The sequence below is a fragment of the Nycticebus coucang genome, chromosome 1 (assembly GCF_027406575.1).
Source record: "Nycticebus coucang isolate mNycCou1 chromosome 1, mNycCou1.pri, whole genome shotgun sequence".
Classification (NCBI taxonomy): Eukaryota; Metazoa; Chordata; class Mammalia; order Primates; family Lorisidae; genus Nycticebus; species Nycticebus coucang.
Window position 1 is genome coordinate 54,226,199 of NC_069780.1, and position 26,240 is coordinate 54,252,438.

Sequence of the window (26,240 nt, forward strand, 5' to 3'; positions counted from 1 at the left end):
AGGAATTTGTTCATAGTTTGTTTTTTTTTAACTATAGTCCGGCCCTCCCAACGGTCTGAGGGACAGTGAACTGGCCCCCTGTTTAAAAAGTTTGAGGACCCCTGCTTTAGGACTTGGAGTAGATTCACTGAGCCTGTTAGCTAAAGAAACTGGGTATAAGCAGCTTCATCCATTTTCCACAATGGTGCAGATACTATTGCTACAACTGAGCCCAAGTATGAAAAGTTGAAAGGGGTAGTAGTTTGTCAGCAAATCTTTCTTTGATAGAACCTCCTCTTCTCCATCCAGTTATAAGTCTTTTTTAGCCCCTGTAATTGAAATGAGACTGACAGGGTTTTTCTCTTCCTCCCTCCCATAATAGGTTAGGTTACCTGTTATACACACTCATATTCATATTCATAAGTTTCCCTTGCTTTGATTATAATCATCTGAGTAATCATCCCTTTAATATCCAGTTTTCCCACTGGTGTGTCAGCCTCATGAGGGTTGGAGCTTTGTGTATTTTGTTTACTGCTCAATCCCCAACAATTACATGGTAATTGACACGCAGTGGGTGCTCCCTTGAATATATTGAAAAGCATGACTAAATAAAGTTGTAAGGCTTCAAGTATATATACAAAATAATCTTATTTATTAGAAAATAAGCATTCACAATGTAAAATAGCCATTAAATTACAAATAAGTCTTCTATAGTCAAAAACTGTACCTGGAATTAAGTTAATCTATTTTTGAACAGATGCAAATGCATAGTTTATCCTCATTAAAACAAAACAATTACATATAGATTTGTTTCACTTTATGCATTAGACAAGTTTTATACAAAATGAAAGAATTCACTTTTTAAAAACTGAAAAGGATAGAATGGTGATGATTTGTGAAGTTATAAATCCCTTACAAACATGAAAACTGCCCTTTCTTCTCAAGTTTAAGTTCAGGTTTTCAAAGCATTATCTTCTCTTCTTAAATGTATTACATTCTTAACAGTTTTTTCATACCTTAAAATTTCTCATCACCTTTCTTAATTTATACTCACCTTTTCCTACCTAAGAAGTGAAAACTTTACCTTCCTGCTCTTTCCCCATGTCACTTCCTTGTCTATAATCATTTGTGCCAAGATAAGCACTAGTATAATCCTCCAAAGAAGAAAGTGCTCTCAGTAAAATGGTGGCAGTCAGTTTTGCAAGGATATAGTTTATCTTCATTTTAATCAATATTATAAATCTTTAGAAGTTAGGAAATCTTTCTATGTTATATTTTTGATGGAAATAGGCTATTATGCTAAAACAGAAGCCCATCAGTGGGTTTGTTTCCCAAATCTTTCTATTAATAGGAGTCACTGGTATAGATAACTTAGTTTCTCCTACAATTAGTAATATACTGCAACTTTCTGGGCTATTTTCCCCACTACAAAAAAGATAGTGGTTAAAAGTATAGACTTTGAAGACAGACTGTTCCTTCGTCAAGTAACTTCTCTACGTCCCCATTCTTTTATCTGTACATTCTTTCATCTTAATAGTATCTTCACCCAGTAAGACTGCTGTGAGAATTAAGTTGTATATTACATATTATCTCAAATACATGTAAAGAATTCCATAAATGTTTGCTTATTGTTTTCATCATTACCATTACTGTTGTTATTTCTATCATGAACAGTCTCCAAACCAAAGGTGGAGTTTATTCATTAAGATTAGAAGTGACCCCAAAAATGTTAAGATAAAGGAAAGAGCTGCAGGACAATAGGTAAGAGGTATCCCAGAACTTGACCAAATAGCCAGAAATCTGTCTACAGTTCTGATAAACCTATAAGCTAGGTGAAAAAGAGTGAAAACAATCTCTAATTTTTAATTATAGAATGATTTCTATTAAATTAAGTATTCTATTAGAGCTGTAGAAATTGAGTTTAAGAGCACAGCAAATTTAATTTACTAAGGTGCAGATTCTAGTGTTTACTCTTTTTCTTAATTTTATTTCTGTGAACACTCTGAGGAAAATAAACTAGTGTTTACCCTTAAATTTAAAAAAGATTTATAACTTAGCCAGGTGTGGTGGCTCATGTCTGTAAGCCTAGCATTTAGGGAGGCTAAGGCAGGTAGACTGCTTGAGCTCAGGAGTTTGAGACCAGCCTGAACAAGAGCAAGACCCCATCTCCACTAAAAATAAAAAAAACTAGCCAAGCATTGTGGCAGTTGCCTGTAGTCCCAGCTGCCTGAGAGGCTGAGACAAGATTTTCTTTTGAGTCCAAGAGTTTGAGGTTGCTGTGACCTATGATGCTGTAACACTCTACCCAGTATTACAGAGCAAGACTGTGTCTCAAAAAAAAAAAAATTATAACGTAAAGTAGGAAACATTTGGACAAGTAGAATTTTTTTTTCAGTTTTTATAACATTTATTATCCATATACCTAGTTATAGACTAGTTCCTTTTATCAGCATTCATTACAAAGAGGTAGTAATGTATACAGAAAGTGTCACATATTTAGCCAAATATAGGTAAACATTTTGTGAACCTATAGATTAAAGCCATGTTGGGCCAGCCACAGTGGCTCACGCCTGTAATCCTAGCACTTAGGAGGCCAAGGCAGGTGGACCGCCTGAGCCAGAGCAAGACCCCATCTCTAAAAATAGTCAGGTGTTGTGGCAGGCACCTGTCACAGACTTGGGAGGCTGAGGTAAGAGGATTACTTGGGCCCAAGAGTTTAAGGTTGCTGTGAGCTGTGATGCCATGGCACTCTACCGAGGGTGACAAAGTAAGACTCTGTCTCTAAAAAAAAAAAAAAAAAAAAAAAAAAAGCCATTTTGCCTCAAATACCTATTCATCTGACTAGATTGGGACTGTTAGTGTTCATGGGAATTAAAAATCCTGCTAAAATTCTGCAGCTTTAAATAACTACATAGAGAGAGATTGATAACCATTGTGTTCCTCTTCACCAGTACTGAGAGATGGGAAAAATACCTAATTAGAGTGAAAATTTTTCTCTAAAGTTTAAGGGAGTTGAAAAACAGCAATAATTTCAATAAACCATTGACTGTGTAGTATATATATGTAATAACACATGTCTGGCTCATGTTACTAAAGTAAATCATTTACTGACATTTGAAAAAGAAAGGTAGTTAGCCCTACTTAAAGTAGTGAAATTGTCTTGATCTCTTAATCTTCTGTATTGCTCAAATATTAGCATTATTACATTGTTAATTTAGGGGTTTACTTAGTGAGGTCCTGAACTAAAATGAGGTAGTGGTGCAGTTTAGAATAAAGACTTGTGGAATGCAAGTTTGGATGGCATGTATGCTAAATGGAAAATTTAAAGTTCATGATTTTTATTTCATAAGTAACCTTACAGAAGGAAATGCATTGTTACAAATAAAAAGTATCTTTGAATAAAAAATACTTCTATTTAGGTAAAAAAAAATTTTTTTTCTTTAATTTTAGTCTGCTGTAGCTAATTCATATAGAACTTTCCTTCTGGTCCCACTGCTTAGATAGTGCCTCATTATTTTACCGATACCTCTAGAGTCTGTATTCAGAGTAGAACTTCACATTTATAGACTACCATCCATTCCCTCACTAGTTCATGCAACCCCAAAAAGGTGTTGTAAGAAGAATATATCATTTTTGAGTTTAGAAATTATAATCCAGAATTTTTCATATGTTCTACTATTCATAATTACATGTAGAATTCCCTCTATATATATTCAATATATAGAATTCAATATATATTCTTGTTATTCAATATATGCAATATCCATGGCCTGACTTTTGGAGACTGGCTCATACTAAATCTGTAGCAGAGCCTTAGACTCGAAAGTGCACAAGGCAAATACTTTCCATCACAGTCTTAGCTAATTTACTCTTGAATCCTCCCATGCCTCACAGAAAAAGCAATAAGTCTTTTGTAAACCATTCCCAGGAGGATGATGGTGAGCACCACCATTCCACTCACAAGGCTGAATGCCCACCGTGGTCCCCAGTGAGCATACACTTGGCTGATGAACACAGGCCCAAGAATCCGTGCTCCACTTCCAGAAGCTGTTAACCAGCCCATGTATACACCCTGTGGGAGATGATGTGGGGGAGAAGTAGATTGTTACCCAGGTTTAATTATTAATAACAGGGATAATGCTTTTGCCAAACTATGGCTAACTCATAAGAGCTATTTCCCCATCTTTTACATTTAAACATAAAATGCTTCTCTATGAATATAGAATATAACTAATAATAAACTTATTTGATATTAAGCCAGTTTAAGAAAAATAAAAGGAGTGTAAGGAACAAACAACATCTGCCAGATCCCTGGGAACAATATAATTGATTAATATATCTTTTAGAGCTAACATTCACTTTTTACCTCCTATGTACCCAACACTGAGGGAGATGCTTTTCATATATTGACTGTATGTTTCACAAGTTTAGACAACAGGTGTTATCCATTTAACAAAAGTGGAAACTGAAATACAGAATATTTAAGTAATTTGTCTAAAGAGATGTGAAACTATGTTTGAATCCACTGTACCCCATTATGTTGTACCACGACGCTCCTATGACCACTGCATCCAAAATTATAACTTATACAATGTATCCAAGGATATTCAGTGCGGTGTTACTTTTAATAGCCCCAAATTAAAAACAACCTAAATGGCAATGATGGATTAAGTAAATAAATTATGGGGCGGCGCCTGTGGCTCAGTTGGTAGGGCGCCGGCCCCATATACCGAGGGTGGCGGGTTCAAACCCGACCCCGGCTGAACTGCAACCAAAAAATAGCTGGGCGTTGTGGCGGGCGCCTGTAGTCCCAGCTACTTTGGGAGGCTGAGGCAAGAGAATCGCTTAAGCCCAGGAGTTGGAGGTTGCTGTGAGCTGTGTGATGCCATGGCACTCTACCAAGGGCCATAAAGTGAGACTCTGTCTCTACAAAAAAAAAAAAAAAAGTAAATAAATTATGGTATATTTAATGACCTGTATACTAAGCAGCTGTTTAGGGAATGAGATTAAGATCTTATAAGGATAAAATCCTTATATAGATTAAGATCTTATAAGGATAACATCTATATGCACTGACATAAGAAAAACATGTAGACTCGGCGCCTGTAGATCAGTGGCTAGGGTGCCAGCCACATACACCAGGACTGGTGGATTCGAACCAGCCCAGGCCTGCCAAACAACGACAACTACAACAAAAAAAAAGCTGGGTATGGTGGGGGCCTGTAATCCTACCTACTCGGGAGGGTGAGGCAAGAGAATCTCTTAAGCCCAAGAGTGTTTGAGATTGCTGTGAGCTGTGATGGCACAGCACTCTACCAAGGGTGACATAGTGAGACTCTGTCTCAAAAACAAAAAACAAACAAACAAAAAAAAACCTGGCTTGGCACCAGCTACATATACCAGGGGTGGTGGGTTCGAACCCAGCCCAGGCCAGCTAAACAGCAATGACAACTGCAACAAAAAATAGCTGGGCATTGTGGCGGGCTCCTACAGTCCCAGCTACTTGGGAGGCTGAGGCAAAAGAATCGCTTAAGCCCAAGATTCTGAGATTGCTGTGAGCTGTGATGCCATGAGACTCTACCAAGGGCAACATAGTAAGACTCTGTCTCAAAAAAAAAACAAAACTAACAAACAAAAAACCTGTAACATATTAAATAAAAAATAATCAAGAGGCAAAACCAAATATATATATACACATGATATAATCTTTATAATCTTTTTTATTTTTTTTATTTTTTTTGGTTTTTGGCCGGGGCTGGGTTTGAACCCGCCACCTCCGGCATATGGAACCCGTGCCCTACTCCTTGAGCCACAGGCGCCACCCATAATCTTTTTTATTTATTTTTTAAAAGGCATGAGTGCGGATATATTTAAATAGGCACAGAAAAATGTCCTGAATGGAACAAATGAAGTCAATACTGGTTAACTGTGATGCAGTGAGGCTAAGGGAAGCCCTCTGTTTCTGTTCTATGCATTTCTAATTCCTTTGAATTTTGTTATATCCATCATGAATTACTTTTGTAATAATATGCTTTTATTCTTCATTTTGAAAAATTGAAAATACAAGATATTAGGTTAAAAACACACACAGGTCGGGTGCAGTGGCTCACGCCTGTAATTGTAGCACTCAGGGCAACCAAACCTGGTGGATCACCTGAGCTTAGGAGCTTGAGACCAGCCTGAGCAAGAGACCCTACTTTTACTAAGAAGTTGAAAAAAAGCTTAGCTGGGCATTGTGGCAGGTGCTTCTAGTCCTAGCTACTCCAGGAACTGGGGCAAAAGGATCACTTGAGCCCAGGAGTTTGTGGTTGCTGTGACCTATGACTGCCACCGCAGTCTATTCAGGGCAACAGAATGAGACTCTGTCTCAAAAAACATAAAAAAAAAAAAAAAAGAAAAGAAAAATACTAATTTTTGCTCTGAAAATATAAGGCTATCAGTTTCATTTTTAAAGAGGAAGACAATATTTTTATTTTGTTGCCATTTAAATAACTGCTACTAAAAAGAAGAGTTATAGCCCAAACCCGAAATTAATCTAAATGTGCCATATGAGAAAGATCATGAATAAATGATGGTACATCCATAAAACAGAAGATAATGCTTCCTTTCAAGAATTCTCTAAAAGAAAATTAATGGCATTGGAGAATATTCACAAAACATTGGGTTTTTTCTTAAGGAGATTACAAAGTAATGTCCATGATATAATACTATTTTTGTGTTAAACACACATACCCATACCCATTCACATAGACAGAGATAAAAGACTGGAAGTGGAAGTATAATTTTGCCAAAATATTAATAGTAATTGTTTCATTGGTATTGTTCATTTGCTTTTATATATATATATTTTTTTTTTGTAGAGACAGAGTCTCACTTTATGGCCCTTGGTAGAGTGCCGTGGCCTCACACAGCTCACAGCAACCTCCAACTCCTGGGCTTAAGCGATTCTCTTGCCTCAGCCTCCCGAGCAGCTGGGACTACAGGTGCCCGCCACAACGCCCGGCCATTTTTGGTTGCAGTTTGGCCGGGGCCGGGCTTGAACCTGCCACCCTCGGGGCTGGCGCCTCACCGACTGAGCCACAGGCGCCGCCCTGCTTTTATATTTTTTTATCATTTTATATAATAAACATGAAAATTATTACTCAAAATTATAAAAGTACATAGCTGCTGTAAACTTTTTTTTTTTTTTTTTGCAGTTTTTGCCCGGGGCTGGGTTTGAACCCACCCACCCACCATATGGGACCAGCACCCTACCCCTTTGAGCCACAGGCACCACCTCAGCTGCTGTAAACTTTTAAGACTATTATATTTTCATCTCTTACTAATTACCATGGTGCCAGATATATTTAAGACTAGATAGGCCACTCTGGGAGGCCAAGGAGGGTGGATTGTTAGAGCTCAGGTGTGGCTTGACCAGTCTAAGCAACAGTGAGACTTCAGCTCTACTAAAAATAGAAAAACTAGCCAGGTGTGGTAGTGCACACCTGGAGACCCACCTACATGGGATGCTGAGGGAAGAGGATCACTTGAGCCCATGAGTTTGAGGTTGCTGTGACCTGTGACACCACAGCATTCTACCCAGTGTGACAAAATGAGACTCTGTCTCAAAAAAAAAAAAAGACTACACACAGACAAATTTTGCTATCTGTCTTGGTTCCCTAACTATTGGCTAGTTAAAGAATGTGGTTCAGAAATTTATGCTTCATATTTTTCTTTTCTGTGAAAATTATTTTGTTCTCCATAATCTCTGAGTTCAAGACACCTTTGAGTTCTAACTTAGGGTACTCTTTGTCAAATTTCAGCATATAAATTTTTTAACTACTTTATAAAAGGTTGGGTTTTTTAACTTAAAATGCTGAGAATGATTAAAAAAATAAACTCCCCAAATCAGCCTATGCAAAAACAGGGAATGGTAGCAAAAACTGTGAGCGCTTACAAGTATATTTCATATAATCACAATGTCAGGGTAGCTGGCTTACCTGAGGTTTTGGCCCTATAATTTTTGAATACAACGTATAGGACATCAGGTTGCAGACTGGATAGCCTATTCCAATTAGCACAACTGATGTGAGGAACTGGGCCAGATGGATCACTGGGGTGTAGAGGCACCAGGCTTGTTCAATTGGGCAACCAGTTGATCTTTCATTGTGATCTTCTCTTGGAGACTTGCAAAGACCAATAATAATTTCCCCAAATGTGGTATTAGGGATTGAATTATTATGTAAATCTGTAAAAATAAGATTACTACAGTGCCTTACTTGTTAATTTTAAATAAACAACAAAGGCTAAAATTATAGAATTAGGTATGGCTATACCTTCCCACTGTATTTTGGGAAAATGACTTCCCCAAGGTAACAAGATAAAGAAGCCTGCCCAGACAATGATGAGTCCTCCCAGTAGAATAGCACGTTCGCCAATCCTGTTAAAGAAAAGAAACTTTATAATTTTGAAATGGTATGTTTCAATACTTTTATAATTAAAAAAACTATAGGGCGGCACCTGTGGCTCAGTGAGTAGGGTGCTGGCCCCATATACCAAGCGTGGCGGGTTCAAACCCAGTGCTGGCTGAACTGCAAAAAAAAAAAAAAAAAAGAAAATAGCCAGGCGCTGTGGCAGGTGCCTGTAGTCCTAGCTACTTGGGAGGCTGAGGCAAGAGAATTCCCTAAACCCAAGAGCTGGAGGTTGCTGTGAGCTGTGACACTACAGCACTCTACCGAGGGTGACAAAGTGAGACTCTGTCTCTAAAAAAAAAAAAAAAAAACTATAAGTAAAATAACATCTTGATACTTTCAGTAGTATATCAATTAATATGAATGCTAAATGTAATTTCCCACTAAAAAGAACCAGGACACTACTGAAAAATGGCTGGTTTCAGGTCTGGGACAGAAAATGTAGAAGATGAGACTGGACATCCTTGCACACTAAAAGGCACAGAAGCTAGTTGTGACTAATGGGTCAAGATAAAATGACTCAGCCAATTTGAAGAAGCTAGTAAAAAACATGACAATGTGAACACCAAAAAGGAATAATAATGGCAACATACAGAAACACATAAAAGTGTTATAATCTATGAAATCGGACTATGTTAAAATAAAATACTCATTGATTACTTTTCAAGGATGCCAGGGAAACAATTCATTATTTAAAAAAACAGTTAACAAAAGAAAAGGCCAAGCATAGTGGCACACTCCTGAAGACCCAACTAAGTGGAAGGCTGAGGAGAAGGATTGCTTGAGCCCAAGAGTTTGAGGTTGCAGTGAGCTGTGATGGTGTCACTGAATCCAGCCTGAACAATAGAGTAAGACCCTATCTCATTAATTCATACATACATATATACATAGATAAATGGAAAGAACCAAGCCTTTGTCCTGTCTTTCCTATGTAAGCTGTAGCTCAGGTTTCTCTTCATAGAAAGTTCATGGGCAAATAAATAAAGGATAGAATTAGAATACTAACATTTTGCAATGATCCATTAATAACTTAATAGATCTATGGAATAATCAATGGCCTCTTAAATATTAAGAAGAGATAGGGTGGCGCCTGTGGCTCAGAGGAGTAGGGCACCGACCCCATATACTGGAGGTGGCAAGTTCAAACCCAGCCCTGGCCAAAAACTGCAAAAAAAAAAAAAGAAGAGATAAATAAAACACTATCTTCTGATAGAAGCACATAACACTGCTATGAGGTATTCTTGCCAAAAACTTGAATCCAATCTCATCAAGCTCCTAGATCTAAGTACCAGTTTTCAAGAATACAACAAACAGAGGAACATTTTTATAATAAAACACCACAGTGATGCAATCAGCAAAACCCAAAATGTGGGAAACTATAGTGCAAACCTCCTGGTTTCTTCAATTTGTAAGAGGAGAAAAGAGAAAGAAAAATGGAGATGGAGAAGAAACTCTAATGATTAAAAGAGACTTAAGAAACTTAAGAGCCTGAGTCAAGTGAACACAAAGAGAACCAAAATAAAACAAAACAAATAAAACTCTAGATAGAGGAGAAAGAAAATTTGAATACTATCTGGATAGTTGAAAATATTAAGAAATCATTGTTAAGTTTTTAGATGTGATAATGTCATCACATTTAGAAATATATATATATATATATATATATGCTGAAATATTTATGGAAGACATGAAATGATGTCTTGAATCAGCTTCAAAACAACTCAGGTGCCAGGAAAAGTATGTAGCAGAGATATAGATGAAACAAGATTGTCCAAGTAACCAACATTGCTGAAGCTGGATAACGGATACTAGAGATTCAGTATATGTTGCTCTCTAGATCTTTCTATATGCTGGAAATTTTGCACAATAAATAAGTGCGATAATCTTAACCAGAATTTTCTAAACTTAAGCATTGAATCTTGTGTATTACATAACATATATTATCATACAGGAGAACAATGCTTTATGAAATATTTGTTAAAAACTAAAACAATTTTTTATATAATTATATATATTACATACACATAATATATAAATATATTTATATTACATATACATAATATATAAAAGGAGACAATAATTTACTATGTAATATATTTTGCTTCACCAAAGAAAAGCCATAGGGCATAGAAATATCATATTATCCTAATAAATTTTTTTTTTTTTTTTTTTTGTGGTTTTTGGCCGGGGCTGGGTTTGAACCTGCCACCTCTGGCATATGGGACCAGCACCCCACTCCTTGAGCTACAGGCGCCGCCCTATCCTAATAAATTTTTAATATGTCTGTAAACTTTCAAGGACTACAACTAATAAATAATGAGAGAAAAGCTTTAAATTATTTTATTAGCACATTTGTTTGCATTGTTAACTCTGTTTCACGTTTTATTTATTTATTTTTTTTAAATAGACTTGACACAAAACCAAAAACATGAAACTTACTTTTTGGAAAGTAATTTAGCCCCCAAGAAAACAACAACTGCCTCAACTCCAAGGGCAGCAAGTATTATTCCATCATATAATACAGCTTGTTCTTGAGTCCAGGCATACATATCCATTGTTAGTGGAGTAATGATGCTAAGAAAAATAAAAGAGAAATTATTTTTATTTTATTTAAATTATAGTAATTATTATACTTAAAGTAAAATATAAGCTTTAGTAACGATACCTACACATTCAAGAATTTTCATCCCTTTTAACACTGACACCAGACCTAGATAAGCAAAAGTTTGAAGATATTTTAAGCACATTTTGTTGTTATATACAGAAGCTACTAAGTTTGCCTAGTCATGTTTTTCTTTTTTAATGTTTATCTTAATTATATATCATAGTCACTTTTGCAAAAACTCTAAAAAATAGGAAAAAGAAATAAACCAAACCAATCGCAACTCCTACCATGCTAATATAACTAAATAATCATGGTTAAATTTTAGATTAAATTGGTCTCTGTTTAATGCAATAATGCCACTATTATTAAGTTATTAGAACTTACTGGATTTTTTTTTACTCTTCCTCAATCTCTTCCATCCCTACCTTGGACTTTACACTTTTTCTTACTACCTCTGACTGTCATCTTTATGACTGTGTCTTTCCTTGGCAAGCTTCTTTTCCTACATTCTATTAACAGACTACAAAATGAGATTTATATTTTGTGTAATTTTTTTTTTTTTTTTGGAGTTTTTGGCCAGGGCCAGGCTTGAACCCACCACCTCTGGCATATGGGACTGGTGCCCTACTCCTTTGAGCCACAGGTGCCACCCCTTGTGTAATATTTTTTAAAAGAACAACACCACTTAAAATTTTGAAATTGTATCTTTCTAGAAAATCAAGTAAAAATAAACAGATAAAACTTTGAAATCAGGTAAGCTAATAAAAAAAAACAGTTTGGTAGTTTTTCAAAAAGTTAAACAGAATAGACAAGGCCCAGTGGCTTATGCCTGTAATCCTACCACTCTGGGAGGCAGATGGGTTTCCTGAGCTCAAGAGTTTGAGATCAGCCTGCACAAGAGCAAAACCCTGTCTCTAGTAAAAATGGAAAAACTAGCTGGGTGTGGCAGGTATCTGTAGTCCCAGGTACTCCGGAGGCTGAGGCAAGAAGGTCACTCAAGCCCAAGAGTTTGAGGTTGCTGTGAGCTATGATGCCATAGCACTCTATCCATGGCACAAAGTGAGACTCTGTCTCAAAAAGAAAAAAAAAAAAATGTTAAACAGAAGTACTAGATGATCGGGTGGTGCCCATAGCTCAGTGGGTAGGGTGACGGCCACATACACCAAGGCTGGCGGGTTTGAACCTAGCCTGGGCCTGCTAAACAACAATGACAACTGCAACAAAAAAATAGCCAGGTGTTGTGGTAGGCACCTGTACTCCCAGCTACTTGGGAGGCTGAGGCAAGAGAATCTCTTAAACCCAAGAGTTTGAGGTTGCTGTGAGCTGTGACACCATAGCACTCTACCCAGGGTGACAGCTTGAGACTCTATCTCTAAAAAAAAAAAAGGTATAGGGTGGCACCTGTGGCTCAAGAAATAGAGTGCCGGCCCCATATACTGGAGGTGGTGGGTTCAAACCCGGCCCTAGCCAAAAACTGCAAAAAAAAAAAAAAAAAAGAAAGAAAGAAAAAAAAAGTATATACCTCAAGAATTGAAAGTAAAGATTGCAATAGTTACTTATTCTTTATACCATATATCGATGTTCAGAGTAGCATTATTCACCACAGCTAAAAGGTGTATATAACCCAACAACAGATAAAGGGACAAATAAAATGTGGTATATACCTCTAAGGGACTATTATTTAGCCATAAAACATTATGAAATTATGATACATGATGAACCTTGAAAACATCATGCTAAGTGAAACAAGGCAGACAGCAAAGAAAAATATTGTATGATTCAACTTGTATGAGATACCTAAACTAGGCAAATTCATAACAGACAGAAGGTAGAATAAAGGTTACCAGGTACCCGGGGCTTGGTGGAGGGAAGACAGGGAGTTGCTGTTTATTGGTTATAGAGTTCCTGTTTAAGATTCTGAAAATGAATAATGGTCATGATTGTACAACATTGTAAATGTACTTAATACCACTGAGTGGTATACTTTAAAAGTAGTTAAAATGGTAAATTTGGGCCAGGCGCGGTGGCTCATGCCTGTAATCCTAGCACTCTGGGAGGCTGAGGAGATTGCTGTGAGCTATGACATCACAGCACTCCACTGAGGGCAACAAAGTGACACTCTGTCTCTAAAATAAATAAATAAAATAAAATGGTAAATCTGATGTTATATACGTTTTACCACAATTAAAAATCACCCCAAAACTCAGATGAGTTGAAACTTTCATGTATCTCAGTAATTTGAAAATAAAAAACAGCAAGCAAAATGTCATAATGTACTGATAAGGAAATAGATGAAGTTGTCAAATGATAATATCACATAGTCTGTGAGTTTAATAAATACAAACACACACATACATACTCTGGGAGTTGCACAGAAAAAAATGTTTGTAAAAATAAAAGAGTAGATGTGGAAATACAGTGTAGTGTTTAGAATTTTTACAACATGAATGTACTATTTTTATAATTTAATGGAAAAAAATTATTTTTGAGACACAGTCTCACTTTGTCACCCTCAGTACAGTACTGTAGCATCATAGCTCACAGCAACCTCAAACTCTTAGGCTTAAGCAATTCTCTTGCCTCAGCCTCCCAAGTAGCTAAGCCTACAGAAGCCTGCCATAACACCTGGCTATTTTTAGAGACGACTTCTCCCTCTGGCTCAGGCTGGTCTCAAATTCATGAGCTTGGGCAATCTACCCTCCTCGGCCTCCCAGAATGCTAGGATTACAGGTGTGAGCCACCGTGCATGCCTGGAAGATTAAAAAGGGCCATGTGATAAATAAAGGTCAATAAAGCCTACACGAGGCAAAAATTTTGCAATATACTAGATTTTTTTTCAAGATTAGGGATTAAATAAACTTGCCAAGGAAGGACACAGTTATAAAGGATGACAGTCAGAGGTAGTAATCATGATATAATAGACTTTAAGCTGTATAATTCAGTCATTAACATTTTATGACTATGTTTATCATAAAACTCAGATGACAGGGGAAATATTAGTGAAACAGATTCCTTAAAAAGAAAGTAAGGTAAAGTAGTAAAATTATGGATAAAGAATGAACTACATTCAAGTTAAAAAACGTAACTCATACATACACTTTTTATGTTATGGTAAGAGAAATATGACTTACATAAAGTTTTTTTTTTTTTTTTTGTAGAGAAAGAGTCTCACTTTATGGCCCTCTGTAGAGTGCTGTGGCCTCACACAGCTCACAGCAACCTCCAATTCCTGGGCTTAAGTGATTCTCTTGCCTCAGCCTCCCGAGTAGCTGGGACTACAGGCGCCCGCCACAACGCCCGGCTATTTTTTGGTTGCAGTTTGGCCGGGGCCGGGTTTGAACCCGCCACCCTCGGTATATGGGGCCGGCGCCTTACCGACTGAGCCACAGGCACCACCCGACTTAACATAAAGTTTTAAATAACATCTATCTGCCTAATTAACACTGCAGTAAGCAACAGAATACAGATTAATACATAATCTGATTTAGATGAAGACAGAATAAAACTTACGTTTCAAAAAGGGCAAAGATAAATAGAACCACAAAAAACAGAATATTAGTGGCCACAACAGCAACTTGATCGATATTTCCTTGAGAAACTTCAACTTCATCTGTGTTATCTATAGATAGATAGGAGAAAAATTATATCACCTTTATATCTAATTTTTCTTATGACAATAAAATAATGTAGGAATTATATGTAGCAAATTCTACAAACAAATATTTAAAACCCATTTTTAAGTAGTTTAACAGAAATAGGATTTATATGACAGGAATAATTTTTTTTTTTTTTTTTTAGAATTCTTTTTTTTTTTTTTTGGTTTTTGGCCGGGGCTATGTTTGAACCTGCCACCTCTGGCATATGGGACCGGCGCCCTACTCCTTGAGCCACAGGCGCCACCCAGGAATAATTTTTAAATGGCATTTAAAAGTAATTTTCTTCCCAGGAGATATATTTAAATCTTATTTTCTCAAAACATACACTTACGTTTTATTTGATGTCTCTAAAACCAAAATAGGAATGTATTTGGTAGAATTCTATAATATGGTGGTATCATACTAAACACATCTACTTTAAATTTCAGTTGCAGATGTTAAATCTTACCTAAATCTTAAATTTACAAGAGTTTCATAAAGAACTCAAATAATATATCAAATCAGCTCCATTTCTTCTTTTTTTTTTGAGACAGACTCTCACTATATTGCCCTAGGTAGAGTGCCATGGCGTCACAGCTCACAGCAACCTCAGACTCTTGGGCTTAAGCAATTTTCTTGCCTCAGCCTCCCAAGTAGCTGGGACTACAGACACCCAACACAACACCTGGCTATTTTTTTGTTGTAGTTGTCATTGTTGTTTGGCAAACCTGTCACCCCCGGTGTATGTGGCTGGCGTTCTAGCTGCTGAGCTATAGGCTCCAAGCCTAAATCAGCTCCAATTCTATGATTCACTTCAGTGGACATATATTTGGAATTTCAATGGTATCTGAAATTAGTATTAGTAAAAACCCTATGTTTTCTTCCAAACATAGCCACATTAAAAAAAAAAGAAAAAAGAAAAAAGAAGGCTTGGCGCTTTGTAGCACAGTAGTTACAGCACTGGCCACATACACCCAGCCTGGTAGGTTTGAACCCGGTCCAGGCCAGCTAAACAACAATGACAATTGGAACAAAAAATAGCCAGGCATTGTGGCAGGTGCCTATAGTCCCAGCTACTTGGGAGGCTGAGGCAAGAGAATATCTTAAACCCTTGGGCGGCGCCCGTGGCTCAGTCGGTAAGGCGCCGGCCCCATATACCCAGGGTGACGGGTCAAACCCGGCCCCGGCCAAACTGCAACCAAAAAGTAGCCGGGTAGGGCGGCGCCTGTGGCTCAGCGAGTAGGGCGCCGGCCCCACATGCCGAGGGTGGCGGGTTCAAACCCAGCCCCGGTCAAACTGCAACAACAACAAAAAAATAGCCGGGCGTTGTGGCGGGCGCCTGTAGCCCCAGCTACTAGGGAGGCTGAGGCAAGAGAATCGCGGAAGCCCAGGAGTTAGAGGTTGCTGTGAGCCGTGTGACGCCACGGCACTCTACCCGAGGGCGGTACGGTGAGACTCTGTCTCTACAAAAAAAAAAAAAAAAAAAATAGCCAGGCGTTGTGGAGGGCGCCTGTAGTCCCAGCTACTCGGGAGGCTGAGGCAAGAGAATCGCTTAAGCCCAGGAGTTGGAGGTTACTGTGAGCTGTGGGAGGCCACAGCACTCTACAGAAGGCCATAAAGTGAGACCCTGTCTCTACAAAAAAAAAAAAAAGAGAGAATATCTTAAACCCAAGAGTCTGAGGTTGCTGTGAGGTGTGACACCACAGCACTCTACTTAGGGCAATATAGTAAGAGTTTGTCTCAACAAAAAAAAAAAGAAAGAAAGAAATCCCTCTTTTCTCATCACCATTTAAAAAATTCTTATTACTAACACATCTTAAGTAAAAATGTTTAAAATCATGATGTTCTGGGAGGCCAAGGCGGGTGGAATGCCCGAACTCACAGATTCCAGACCAGCCTGAGCCAGAGCAAAACTTGTCTCTAAAAATAGTCAGGCGTTGTGGCGGGTGCCTGTAGTCCCAGCTATTTGGGAGGCTGAGGTGAGAGAATCACTTGAGCCCAAGAGTTTGAGGTTGCAGTGAGCTATGACGTCACAGCACCCTAATGAGGGCAGCAAAGTGAGACTCTGTCTCAAAAATAAATAAATAAATGAAATAAAATCGTTATGTTATCATTTATATTTCTGGAAAGAAATAATCAGGATTTGATGGTTTTATAAATTAAGAGGGCAAGGTAAATGCACTGACTTTTCATCTGGAACAATGTAGTTTAGCTACATACTCAATTTAAGCTATTCCTAATATGTGAGAAGCACATAGACATATACATCTACCCATACCTATCCATGACAGTTTTGTAATTCATCCACTTATTCAGAGTAAACCAAGTAGCTATTAGAAGAATGTGTTCATTTATGTCTTTGAGCATCTGTGTAGTGGCAGTAGGAGGTGGGGGGGGGATAATTTACCTAATATGCAGTAAGTTTCTATAATTTTTTTCACTATAGTGCCTGCCTTTATATTTCAAGATTCTTATGGAGTTCCTCCTCCAATAATAAGTATACATGCAAATAGTCTGCTATACTTTGGGGGAATTAAGTACTCAGTATATATGATCTTCCTTTCTAACCATATAAAGAGAACTGGTCACCTTTGTCCAAATCCTTTTTTAGGGTAGGCCCTGATCCTTGTGGCCCTCTTGGATAGACCACCCTGATTTTTTATCCCCACCTAAAAGACAATATTTCTTCAAATCAAATATCAAATATCAAAATTGCCCCAAATTAGACTGCAGTTTGCTTCAAAATATGTGGTTAGTTGATCTTGAGACCAGGTGTTTTGACACCAGACTGGGCAACAGAGTGAGATGCTGCCTCTACAAAAAGTGGGGAAAAAAAAAAAATAGCCAACTGTGTTGATGCATGCCTGTAGTCCTAGATACTCAGGAGGCTGAAGCAGGAGGATCACTTGAGCCCAGGAGTTTGAGGCTGCATGAGCCATGACTATCACTGCATTCTAGTCTGAGTGACAGAGCAAGACCCTGTCTTGAATGAATGAATGAATGGCTAGTGGCTACTGTTTGGGGACAGCATAGTTCTAGATGTTGTACTCAAGGTGTGGTTTTCATACCAGCAGCATCAACTCACATGGTAGTTTGTTATAAATGCTGATTCTCAGAATCTTACTAGGGTTGCCGGATTTACTAAAGAAAAATACAGGAGACCAAGTCAAGCTTAAATTTGAGATAAATAACTAACTGGTTAGTATAAGTATGTTCCATGCAATATTTAAAATTTAAGACTATCCCATAAAATATTGGGATCATATTTACATTAAATATGATCCCAATATTTTTGTTTGGCAAACCCGAATATTTTGTTTGCCAAACAAAAATAATTTGCTTATCTGAAATCCAAATTTAACTGGGTGGGACAAACATATAGTAACATTATTATAATAACATTATTCAAATATAATTGTGGGGTTTTTTGTTTTTTTTGGGACAGAAAAACAGTTGGCTATTTTTTTTCTTCACTTTTTGTAGAGGCAGGGTCTCACTCTGTTGCCCAGTCTGATGTCAAACACCTGGTCTCAAGATCCTCCCACCATTCTCTCTGAAAGTGTTGGGAATATGGGTGGTGAACCACATGCCTGGCTATTTAAATTTATGTTAAAGTACATTTAAGAAATTACTACCTGTCACTCTGTCTTCCCAGGGTAGAGTGGTGTGGCATCATAGCTCACAGCAACCTCAAACTCTTGGGCTCAAGCAAACCTTTTGCCTCAGCCTCCTGAGTAGCTGGACTACAGGCGCCCACCACATGACCAGCTATTTTTAGAGAGGGGTCCCCCTCTTGTTCAGTCTGGTCTTGAACTCCTGAGCTCAGGCAATCCACCTGCCTCAGCCTTCCAGAGTGCTAGGATTACAAGATGTGAACCACTGCGCCTGACCCTGTAGTTGTGTTTTATCTGGCAAAACTACTTAGGCCTCACGCTAGACCTAATAGGAATCTGCATTTTAACAGGTTCCAAATGACTTCTAAGCACATTAATGCAAATGAAGCACTGTTCTATATTGTTATCCCCTTCCAACTTCTAAAAGATTGCCTTTTACACATCTCCTTCTCATACCTGTCATACCCTCTTACCTTCCTTATTCCCTTAGCTGATAGCTCCGTTAAGTTTGCATCCTATTTGTCACCTTTTAAAAAAGTAGTTTTATACCCACTGCTAGCACTTCCTCACCTTTCATACTTGCTTTCTTTTCATTTCTTTCATTCTTTTAATTAATTAATTGTGAGATAGGCTCTTACTATGTTGGTCAGGCTGGTCTTAAATTCCTGGGCTTAAGAAATCTACCTGCCTCAGACTCTGAAGTAGCCGGGACTACAGGCATGTGCTACAGCTCCTGGCTTCTTTTCACTTTTTATTTTGAAAGATAGCAAACACATTCTCATATATCCATCCCCAAGATTTTACAATATTTTGCCACACTTGATACATCTCCCCTTCCTTCCTTCCTATTGCTCTCTCTTTGCTGCTGTAGTGTTTTGTTTTGTTTTTTAAGCTAAGTAATTCCTACCTTTGTATCTCCAGCTATGATCTCTACTGCCAGAATTATGAGTACCTCTGGGATTTTTTAGTTCTCTTAGTATATAGTAGAACCTCCATAGTTGACCTCCTCCCTACATTGACTACCTCCTTAAGTTGACTTAATTTTCATAGAGTGGACATGCACCACATGCACCTATATCAGAACAACAGGCCTAGTTCCTTACGTTGACCACCTCCATATGTTGAACAGTTTGTTACAGTCCCTTGGGTAATCAACTTACAGAGGTTCTACTGTATTTAGCTTAATCAAAACCTAAATCATCTATCTTTCCTTTTTGGCCAGCTTCCCTTCCTGAATTCCTGCTCTCTCCCATTCTTCCAGTTTTCTAGAATTAAACCAGGCAAATATCTTAACTCCATCTAATTCTTAATATTCTCTATCTAATCTGTCAAGAATCTTGATTTTTCCTTTAGAAACTCCTATTTATCCTTTCTCCGTTCTCAGTCACTGTCCTGGTTCAGGCTCTCACACATCTGGATTAGCTTCTACATGCTATTGTCATACCTTTCTTATGTTCAAAAACTTACAAGTGTCCAGGCTAGGTGGCTCACGTCTGTAATGCTAACACTCTGGGAGAATGAGGCAAGTGGATTGCCTGAGCTCGGCAGTTCAAGACCAGCCTGAGCAAGAGTAAGACCCTATGTGTACCAAAATTGGAAAAACCAACCAGGTGTTGTGGTAGGCATCTGTAGTCCCAGCCACGCTGGAGGCCAAGAGAGTTGGAGGTTGCTGTGAGCCATGAAACCATGGCACTCTACCGAGGGCAACAAAATGATATTTTGTCTCAAAAAAACAAACAAACAAAAACTTACAATAGCTCCTCATCACTATAATTACCACCCTACTACCTTTACCTTTACTTTCCATTATTTCTGGTGTTAAAATGAAATAAAATGGCTATGAAAGTACTTGGTAAAATAATATCATGTCTTTTCCATAATTTTATAAACTCTTTGTGGACAGGAACCTCCCAAAGGAGGACACAAATATTTAATATTTAAATAACAGTTTATTTGATAAAATATACCTTCTTACAAGGTTTTCTGACTTATATGAATCAATGAAGATCCAAAGGATGAAAATATATATTTGTACTGAATATCAAGAGTTCAAAATAAAAAAGAGAAACCATACCTATTGTCATGATTAAGGGAGTAAATAACTGCTTGAAATAGAAAGATACATTCATTTGATAGCTAAGTTACTAAAGTCGTTCCAAAAAACTCTCAAAGGTTTTCGGATATTGGCTCTTGGAAGAAAAGATAAAGTGATTTTTAGCAGTGGTTTTAACATTGTTAATTATGAACACCAAATAACTGATATAGGTATGCTTTCTTTAAAAACAAATCAATTTAGTTCACATTCAGCTTTGAAGATATTCCCTAATCACACACTATACTGTCCTCAGAAGCAAAATACAAGTAAATACCAAACAGAATCATTAGAAGTGCTTTCATAATGTTACAGCAATTCAACCAGGCTAATAATAGTACCTTCTTCAAAATTAATATTTTTACATTGTCGTCCTGAGTCATCCACACGATGTTCTCTTAAAAAGAAAAACATAAATATATAAATAATCTGTAAAATGCTTACTATAACAGAGAAATGGTTGAAATTTATTATTAGCATTCTATTTTTTCACATTCTAATATAGTTTGTTTCACTGGCTTCTGAGAAATGACATTATTAGCAATGAAATATAACCAATAAACTTTACAGGACAGAAGTTACAATTCTTACTATATTGTCAGATAAAAAACAAACAAACAAACAAAAAACCAATTAATCTAAAAAACATGTAAGATCTAGGCCGGGCATGGTGGTTTACGCTTGTAATCCTAGCACTCTGGGAGACCAAGGTGGGTGGATCGCCTGAGCTCAGGAGTTTGAGACCAGCCTAAAAATAGGAAAACTAGCTAGTTGTTGTGGCTGGGGCTTGTAGTCTCAGCTACTTGGGAGGCTGAGGCAAGAGGATTGCTGAAACCCAGGAGTTTGAGTTTGCTGTGAGTTATGATGCCCTGGCACTTTGCCCAGGGTGACAGAGTGAGTCTCTTGTTTCAAAAACAAAAATAAACAAACAAAAACAAAAAAATAAAATAAAATAAAAAATACAAGATTTACCTTAGTATTTCAACTTTTTCAGTGATTTTAAACATTAGCTATGTCTTTAGATTATTGGATAAAGCACTCTAAAGAATAAAAATAACAAAACTTCTGTAGTTCTAGAAAATTTATTTTAATATATAACTAGTAACCTTCGTATTTAAGGCTGATATTAATCCATTAATCTACTTAAAATGTTGCTTTCATACCATTCCTTTACTTAGAAACATATAGTTAATAAATGAAGACCAAACCTTGAATCTGCAAAGACTTTTGTAATCTGTTCTCATTTATCAGGCTGTCCATTAAATGTATTTTAGTTGCTAATACCACATGCTTTGGCTGATTAAAAACTATAACACAACTATAGACACAAAAAAACCCCAAAATTCATAAAGACAATTAGACTACAAAAATTACAAAGCTTATTAAATTTCACAATCTCAAAAAGCAGTTTTATCATTTCTATCTGATTACCTTAAGATAGCAAGGATCAGAATAATATTTATAATTCCCAGGAAGGCACCAAGTAAAACTGGTGCTGTGTACATGTTTATCTGCAGCTTGATCACATCCCATGTCACGCCTTTTTCTCCAATGAGTGCAAAACAAGTCTGAAAAACTTAATAAAATACACATAGAAAAATTATTATATGGGAGGAGTAGGCTAAAAAGATTAATATAAAAAATTTTACCATAGACTTTGGAGTAACATTATAGCATCATCCAGATACATTATGGTTTCTAAATAGGTATAAGAAAACTGGTTCTTGAGGTGGAGGATAGAACAGTTACTCTTTGTGTTTATATATATAAAGCTTACATATATACACAGCACATAAAAGATATATGATAGATACGGTACTAAAATTTTATGGAAGGGAGTGATCAGGGAAAAAATTGTCTAAGAAGGCTCCTTAGGGAGAACATAACAGAAAAAAGGTAGAGAAACACTGATGCACATGCATTCACAAAGAACTGTATCTAAAATAACTTGTCAAAATCATTTTTAGAAAAACACCTCCATTGGAAATTTAAAGTATGCAGTTTCTTCCATAAAGCAACTATAAAAGTTTAATCAATTTTATTATATGAAAATATTACATTCTGAGTGAAATCCTCTATATATAGTTATTGTGTAGATGGTACTTAAATTATAATTATTTTAATATCATTTAAATTTAGATTTGTGGCAAAAATTGGATTGGAACAGTACCAGTTTGCTCTCCTGGTTTAGATTCTATAAGTGTCTCTATAATAATCTGCATGGGAACTGAAGGTGAAGATTTAGATACTGTACCTAATGAACTTAGAACAGTGCCTAGCATACAGAAAGCATTCAATAAATGTTAGTGTTTGTTGAGTAGTTATTATTATTAGGAAAGTTGCCTAATCTCTTGAGGCTTATACTTACTATCTATAACACAAAGTGTTTACACGACATAATCTTTAAAATGCTTTTAAGGTGTTCATAAATATTTACTGAGAACCTAAGTCTGAATGGCATACTGTGCTAGATACTATAGGTAGACTGGTAAATAAAAAAAAGACCCAGACATGTCTTCATGTATTTTATAGTATGGGATTAAGGTTCAATTATTCTAAATTTATGCATATATCTATTCCAGAATATTACATTGAAATATTAGGTTTTAGTAAATGATAATTTAGATTCTCTTCTGTTGAGCCTTTTTTTAGCTAAATGGAAGGAAGTAATTGAAACTGAGGGGGTAGGGTGTTAATGATGAAGTAAACTGAGCTGAATTCAAACTGATGACATTCATAATTGCAATATTAAAATATGGACCAATTATACATTTTTCAATATTATTCTAGGCATAAAAATGACAAATTTATCTACTCACTTAGAAGAAAATTAATTTGTCTTGGGGAAGTATTAAATTTCATTAATTTTTTTATACTCAGCAAAAGGGTGACCTTCAATAATTTACTTAGATTCTCTATGCTTGGCATCCTCATCTGTAAGACAGGACTAATAGTACTATATTTAGAGGACTGGTGTCAGGGTAAAATGAGCCTAGCTTCACTGCTGTGTCAAAAAATAGTAGTTTCCCCCCTTTTCCCTTTAGCTTTGAGGTTTGACACTTAGATTACACTCAACATTTGAGCCTCAAAAGTTTTCCCAATTCAAATTTAAGTAATAATAAGTGAAGAACACCTACCTGGACCTAAAATAAAGCCTAATGCTTGACATGCACTTGTATTTGCCATGGAACTTGTTCTTTCCTGAAGGGAAGTAGCACCAGCAATATATGACCTAACGACTGCTACATTTCCTGAAAAGGACACAATAATACAGTTTTTGAAATTCAATCTAATTTGATTTTATTCAGAAGAAGAAATATTGGAATAGTATGGTTATTGCTTCCTTTTTAAAATACAAAGCATGTAAGCTATTTTTATTGATCATTTGCATAAATTAATGGAACACAGTACTTTTAACAACATGAAAACACAGCTAAACATTTGAGTGAATGAAAAGTAATACAAACATATCAAATTTTCTTCGTTGTTATATGTAGTTCACTACATAAGTTTGAGATAGACTGTGTTATAGTCAATTATTTCACTTCCAATAAACACAGTCATTAGCATCCTTTCTGATTCACCCATGCAAGTTTCAACTTGTCTTAATGGTACTATTGGGCTTCATTTATTTCTATCCACATGAATTTTACATTTCTTGATTTTTCTGTATTTCAAAACTTTTGTAATGACCCACATATTCTATGAAAGCACTGAGTGAATGGCATACTACTGATTGCTACTATTTTCAAAAGAAAGGTGTCACAAACCCTCTAGGCATACACCTTGAGAATTTTTTTTTAAAGGCACCAATAATTTACTGAAAAATTGTATTGAGTACTTGTTACATCCAAGAGACTCTGTTAGAGGCCACAGAATACTTAAAAGTATTAGAAACTTCTCTAATTTGTAAAAGTTTACTATTTGGTTGATGAGAAAGAATAAAAACAGTATAAGACTACAAGTAAGTGCCAGGGACATGTCAGAGAAGACAAAAATGTGTTATGCGGCAAGGTAGGCCAGGATGGCTTTGTAGAAGATGTGGAACTTAAACTGAATTTTGTTTTGTTTTGTTTTTGTTTGAGACAGGGTCTCATGGTTTTGCCCAGGCTAGCCTCAAACTCTTAGGCTCAACAGATCCTCCTGCCTCAAGGACTACAGGTACATGCCACCACATCTGGCTTGAATTGAATGTTGAAGGATGAAGAATAATGGGAATAGAAGAGAAACCATAGGTAATGGAAACATCATGAGCAAAATGCAAATGACAGAAAAGATTATCTGTCTGTTTGCAATGAGAGATTGGCATCTGTATGTTGAACTGTGAAATATGATATTGAGAAGGTAAAAGACCATGTGAGAGAGGGCCATAAATGTCAGGATCATTGTGAGACTGAAACAACCAAACATACACATACAAACATATTACCTGCTCCGAATCCCACCAAACCACGAGCAATCAGCATGTAGTATTTATTATGAGAAGCTGGGACGTGGACATATGCATAGAGGCAGTTGGCTGCCACAGAAATGAAGATGGAAACAATAAGAGGTTCTTTTCTTGGTCTATAATTAGACCACAAACCAAATATAGGTGAAGCTACCATTTGGCCAAGACTAAATGAAGCAATAACCCAGCCCAAAAAACTTGCATCAGCTGTCTGATCAATCTGCAGAAAAAAACAAAACATCTTAAGAACTGTTACCCAAGAAAAATAAAATTTAAACACACAATTCTAACATATAGATTTTATAACACTATTACTTATAGAAAGATTCAATTTTTTTTTTTTTTGAGACGGAGTCTCACTTTGTCCTCCTGGGTAGAGTGCCATGTCATCATAGTTCACAGCAACCTCAGCCTCTTGGGCTCAAGCAATCCTCGTGCCTCAGCCTTCCAAGTAGCTGAGACTACAGACACCCACCACAACACCTGGCTATTTTTAGAGACAGGGTCTCACTCTAGCTTAGGCTAATCTCTAACTCCTAAACTCAGGCAATCTACCCACCTCGGCCTCCCAGAGTGCTGGGAGGCATGAGCCACTGTGCCTGGCCAGAAAGATTCAAACTTTTGACAGTACAATTAAACATGCTAACAAGTCATCCTACACAAGGGAAAAACACTTTGGAAACTTCATCTTTTAGACTGATTATGGAAATTTATGGTTCATAAAAATCGTGTTAACAAAATGATTACCCTATATATGGAAGAATAACATCATGAAAAATAACAATCTATTCTTTAATTTTTTATTTTTGGGGACAGAATCTCAATCCGTCACCATGGCTAGAGTGCAGGGGTGTCATTGTAGCTCATAGCAACCTGAAACTCCTGGACTCAAGTGATCCGCCTTCCTCAGCCTCCTAAGCCATGAAACCTGGCTAATTTTTCCATTTTTGTAGAAATTAAGTCTTGCTCTTGCTCAGGCAGGTCTTGAAGTCCTAAGTTCAAGCAATCCTCCTACCTCAGTCCTCAGAGTGCTAGGATTATAGGCATGAGCCACTGTGCCTGGCTCTTTGATTCTTTTTAAAAAAAATTTATTACTTTTTTAGAAACAGGTCTCACTTCATTGCCCAGGTTGGAGTACAGCAGCATAATCATAGCTCACTGTGGCCTTACACACCTGGCCTCAAGTGATCTTCCTGCCTCAGCTTCCCAAAGTGCTAGGATTACAGGCATGAGACACCATACCCCAGCCCTAATTCTTATAATTCTAATATTATTATTTTAATTAATTACTTTTTGTTTAATTGTTGGGGATTCATCGAGGAAACAATGAACCAGGTTACATTGATTCCACTTGTTAGATAAAGTCCCTCTTATAATTATGTCTCGCCCCCAAAGGTGTGTCACACACTGTGAAC

General features: G+C 36.9%; 1 protein-coding gene across 1 annotated transcript in view; it reads right to left on the reverse strand.

Annotated features, from left to right (window-relative positions):
- Window positions 1-610: 610 nt before the first annotated feature.
- Window positions 611-26,240, reverse strand: part of MFSD8 (major facilitator superfamily domain containing 8) — a 41,891-nt gene continuing 16,261 nt past the window's right edge. Inside the window, exons 4-12 of the mRNA XM_053578256.1 lie at window positions 24,805-25,045; window positions 23,513-23,626; window positions 21,807-21,951; window positions 20,717-20,772; window positions 14,545-14,653; window positions 10,869-11,003; window positions 8,295-8,398; window positions 7,959-8,206; window positions 611-4,051 (exon numbers count right to left, since the gene is read on the reverse strand). Coding sequence (XP_053434231.1) covers window positions 3,845-4,051; window positions 7,959-8,206; window positions 8,295-8,398; window positions 10,869-11,003; window positions 14,545-14,653; window positions 20,717-20,772; window positions 21,807-21,951; window positions 23,513-23,626; window positions 24,805-25,045 — 1,359 coding nt within the window. The 3' untranslated portion in view covers window positions 611-3,844. The remainder of the gene's footprint in view (window positions 4,052-7,958; window positions 8,207-8,294; window positions 8,399-10,868; window positions 11,004-14,544; window positions 14,654-20,716; window positions 20,773-21,806; window positions 21,952-23,512; window positions 23,627-24,804; window positions 25,046-26,240) is intronic.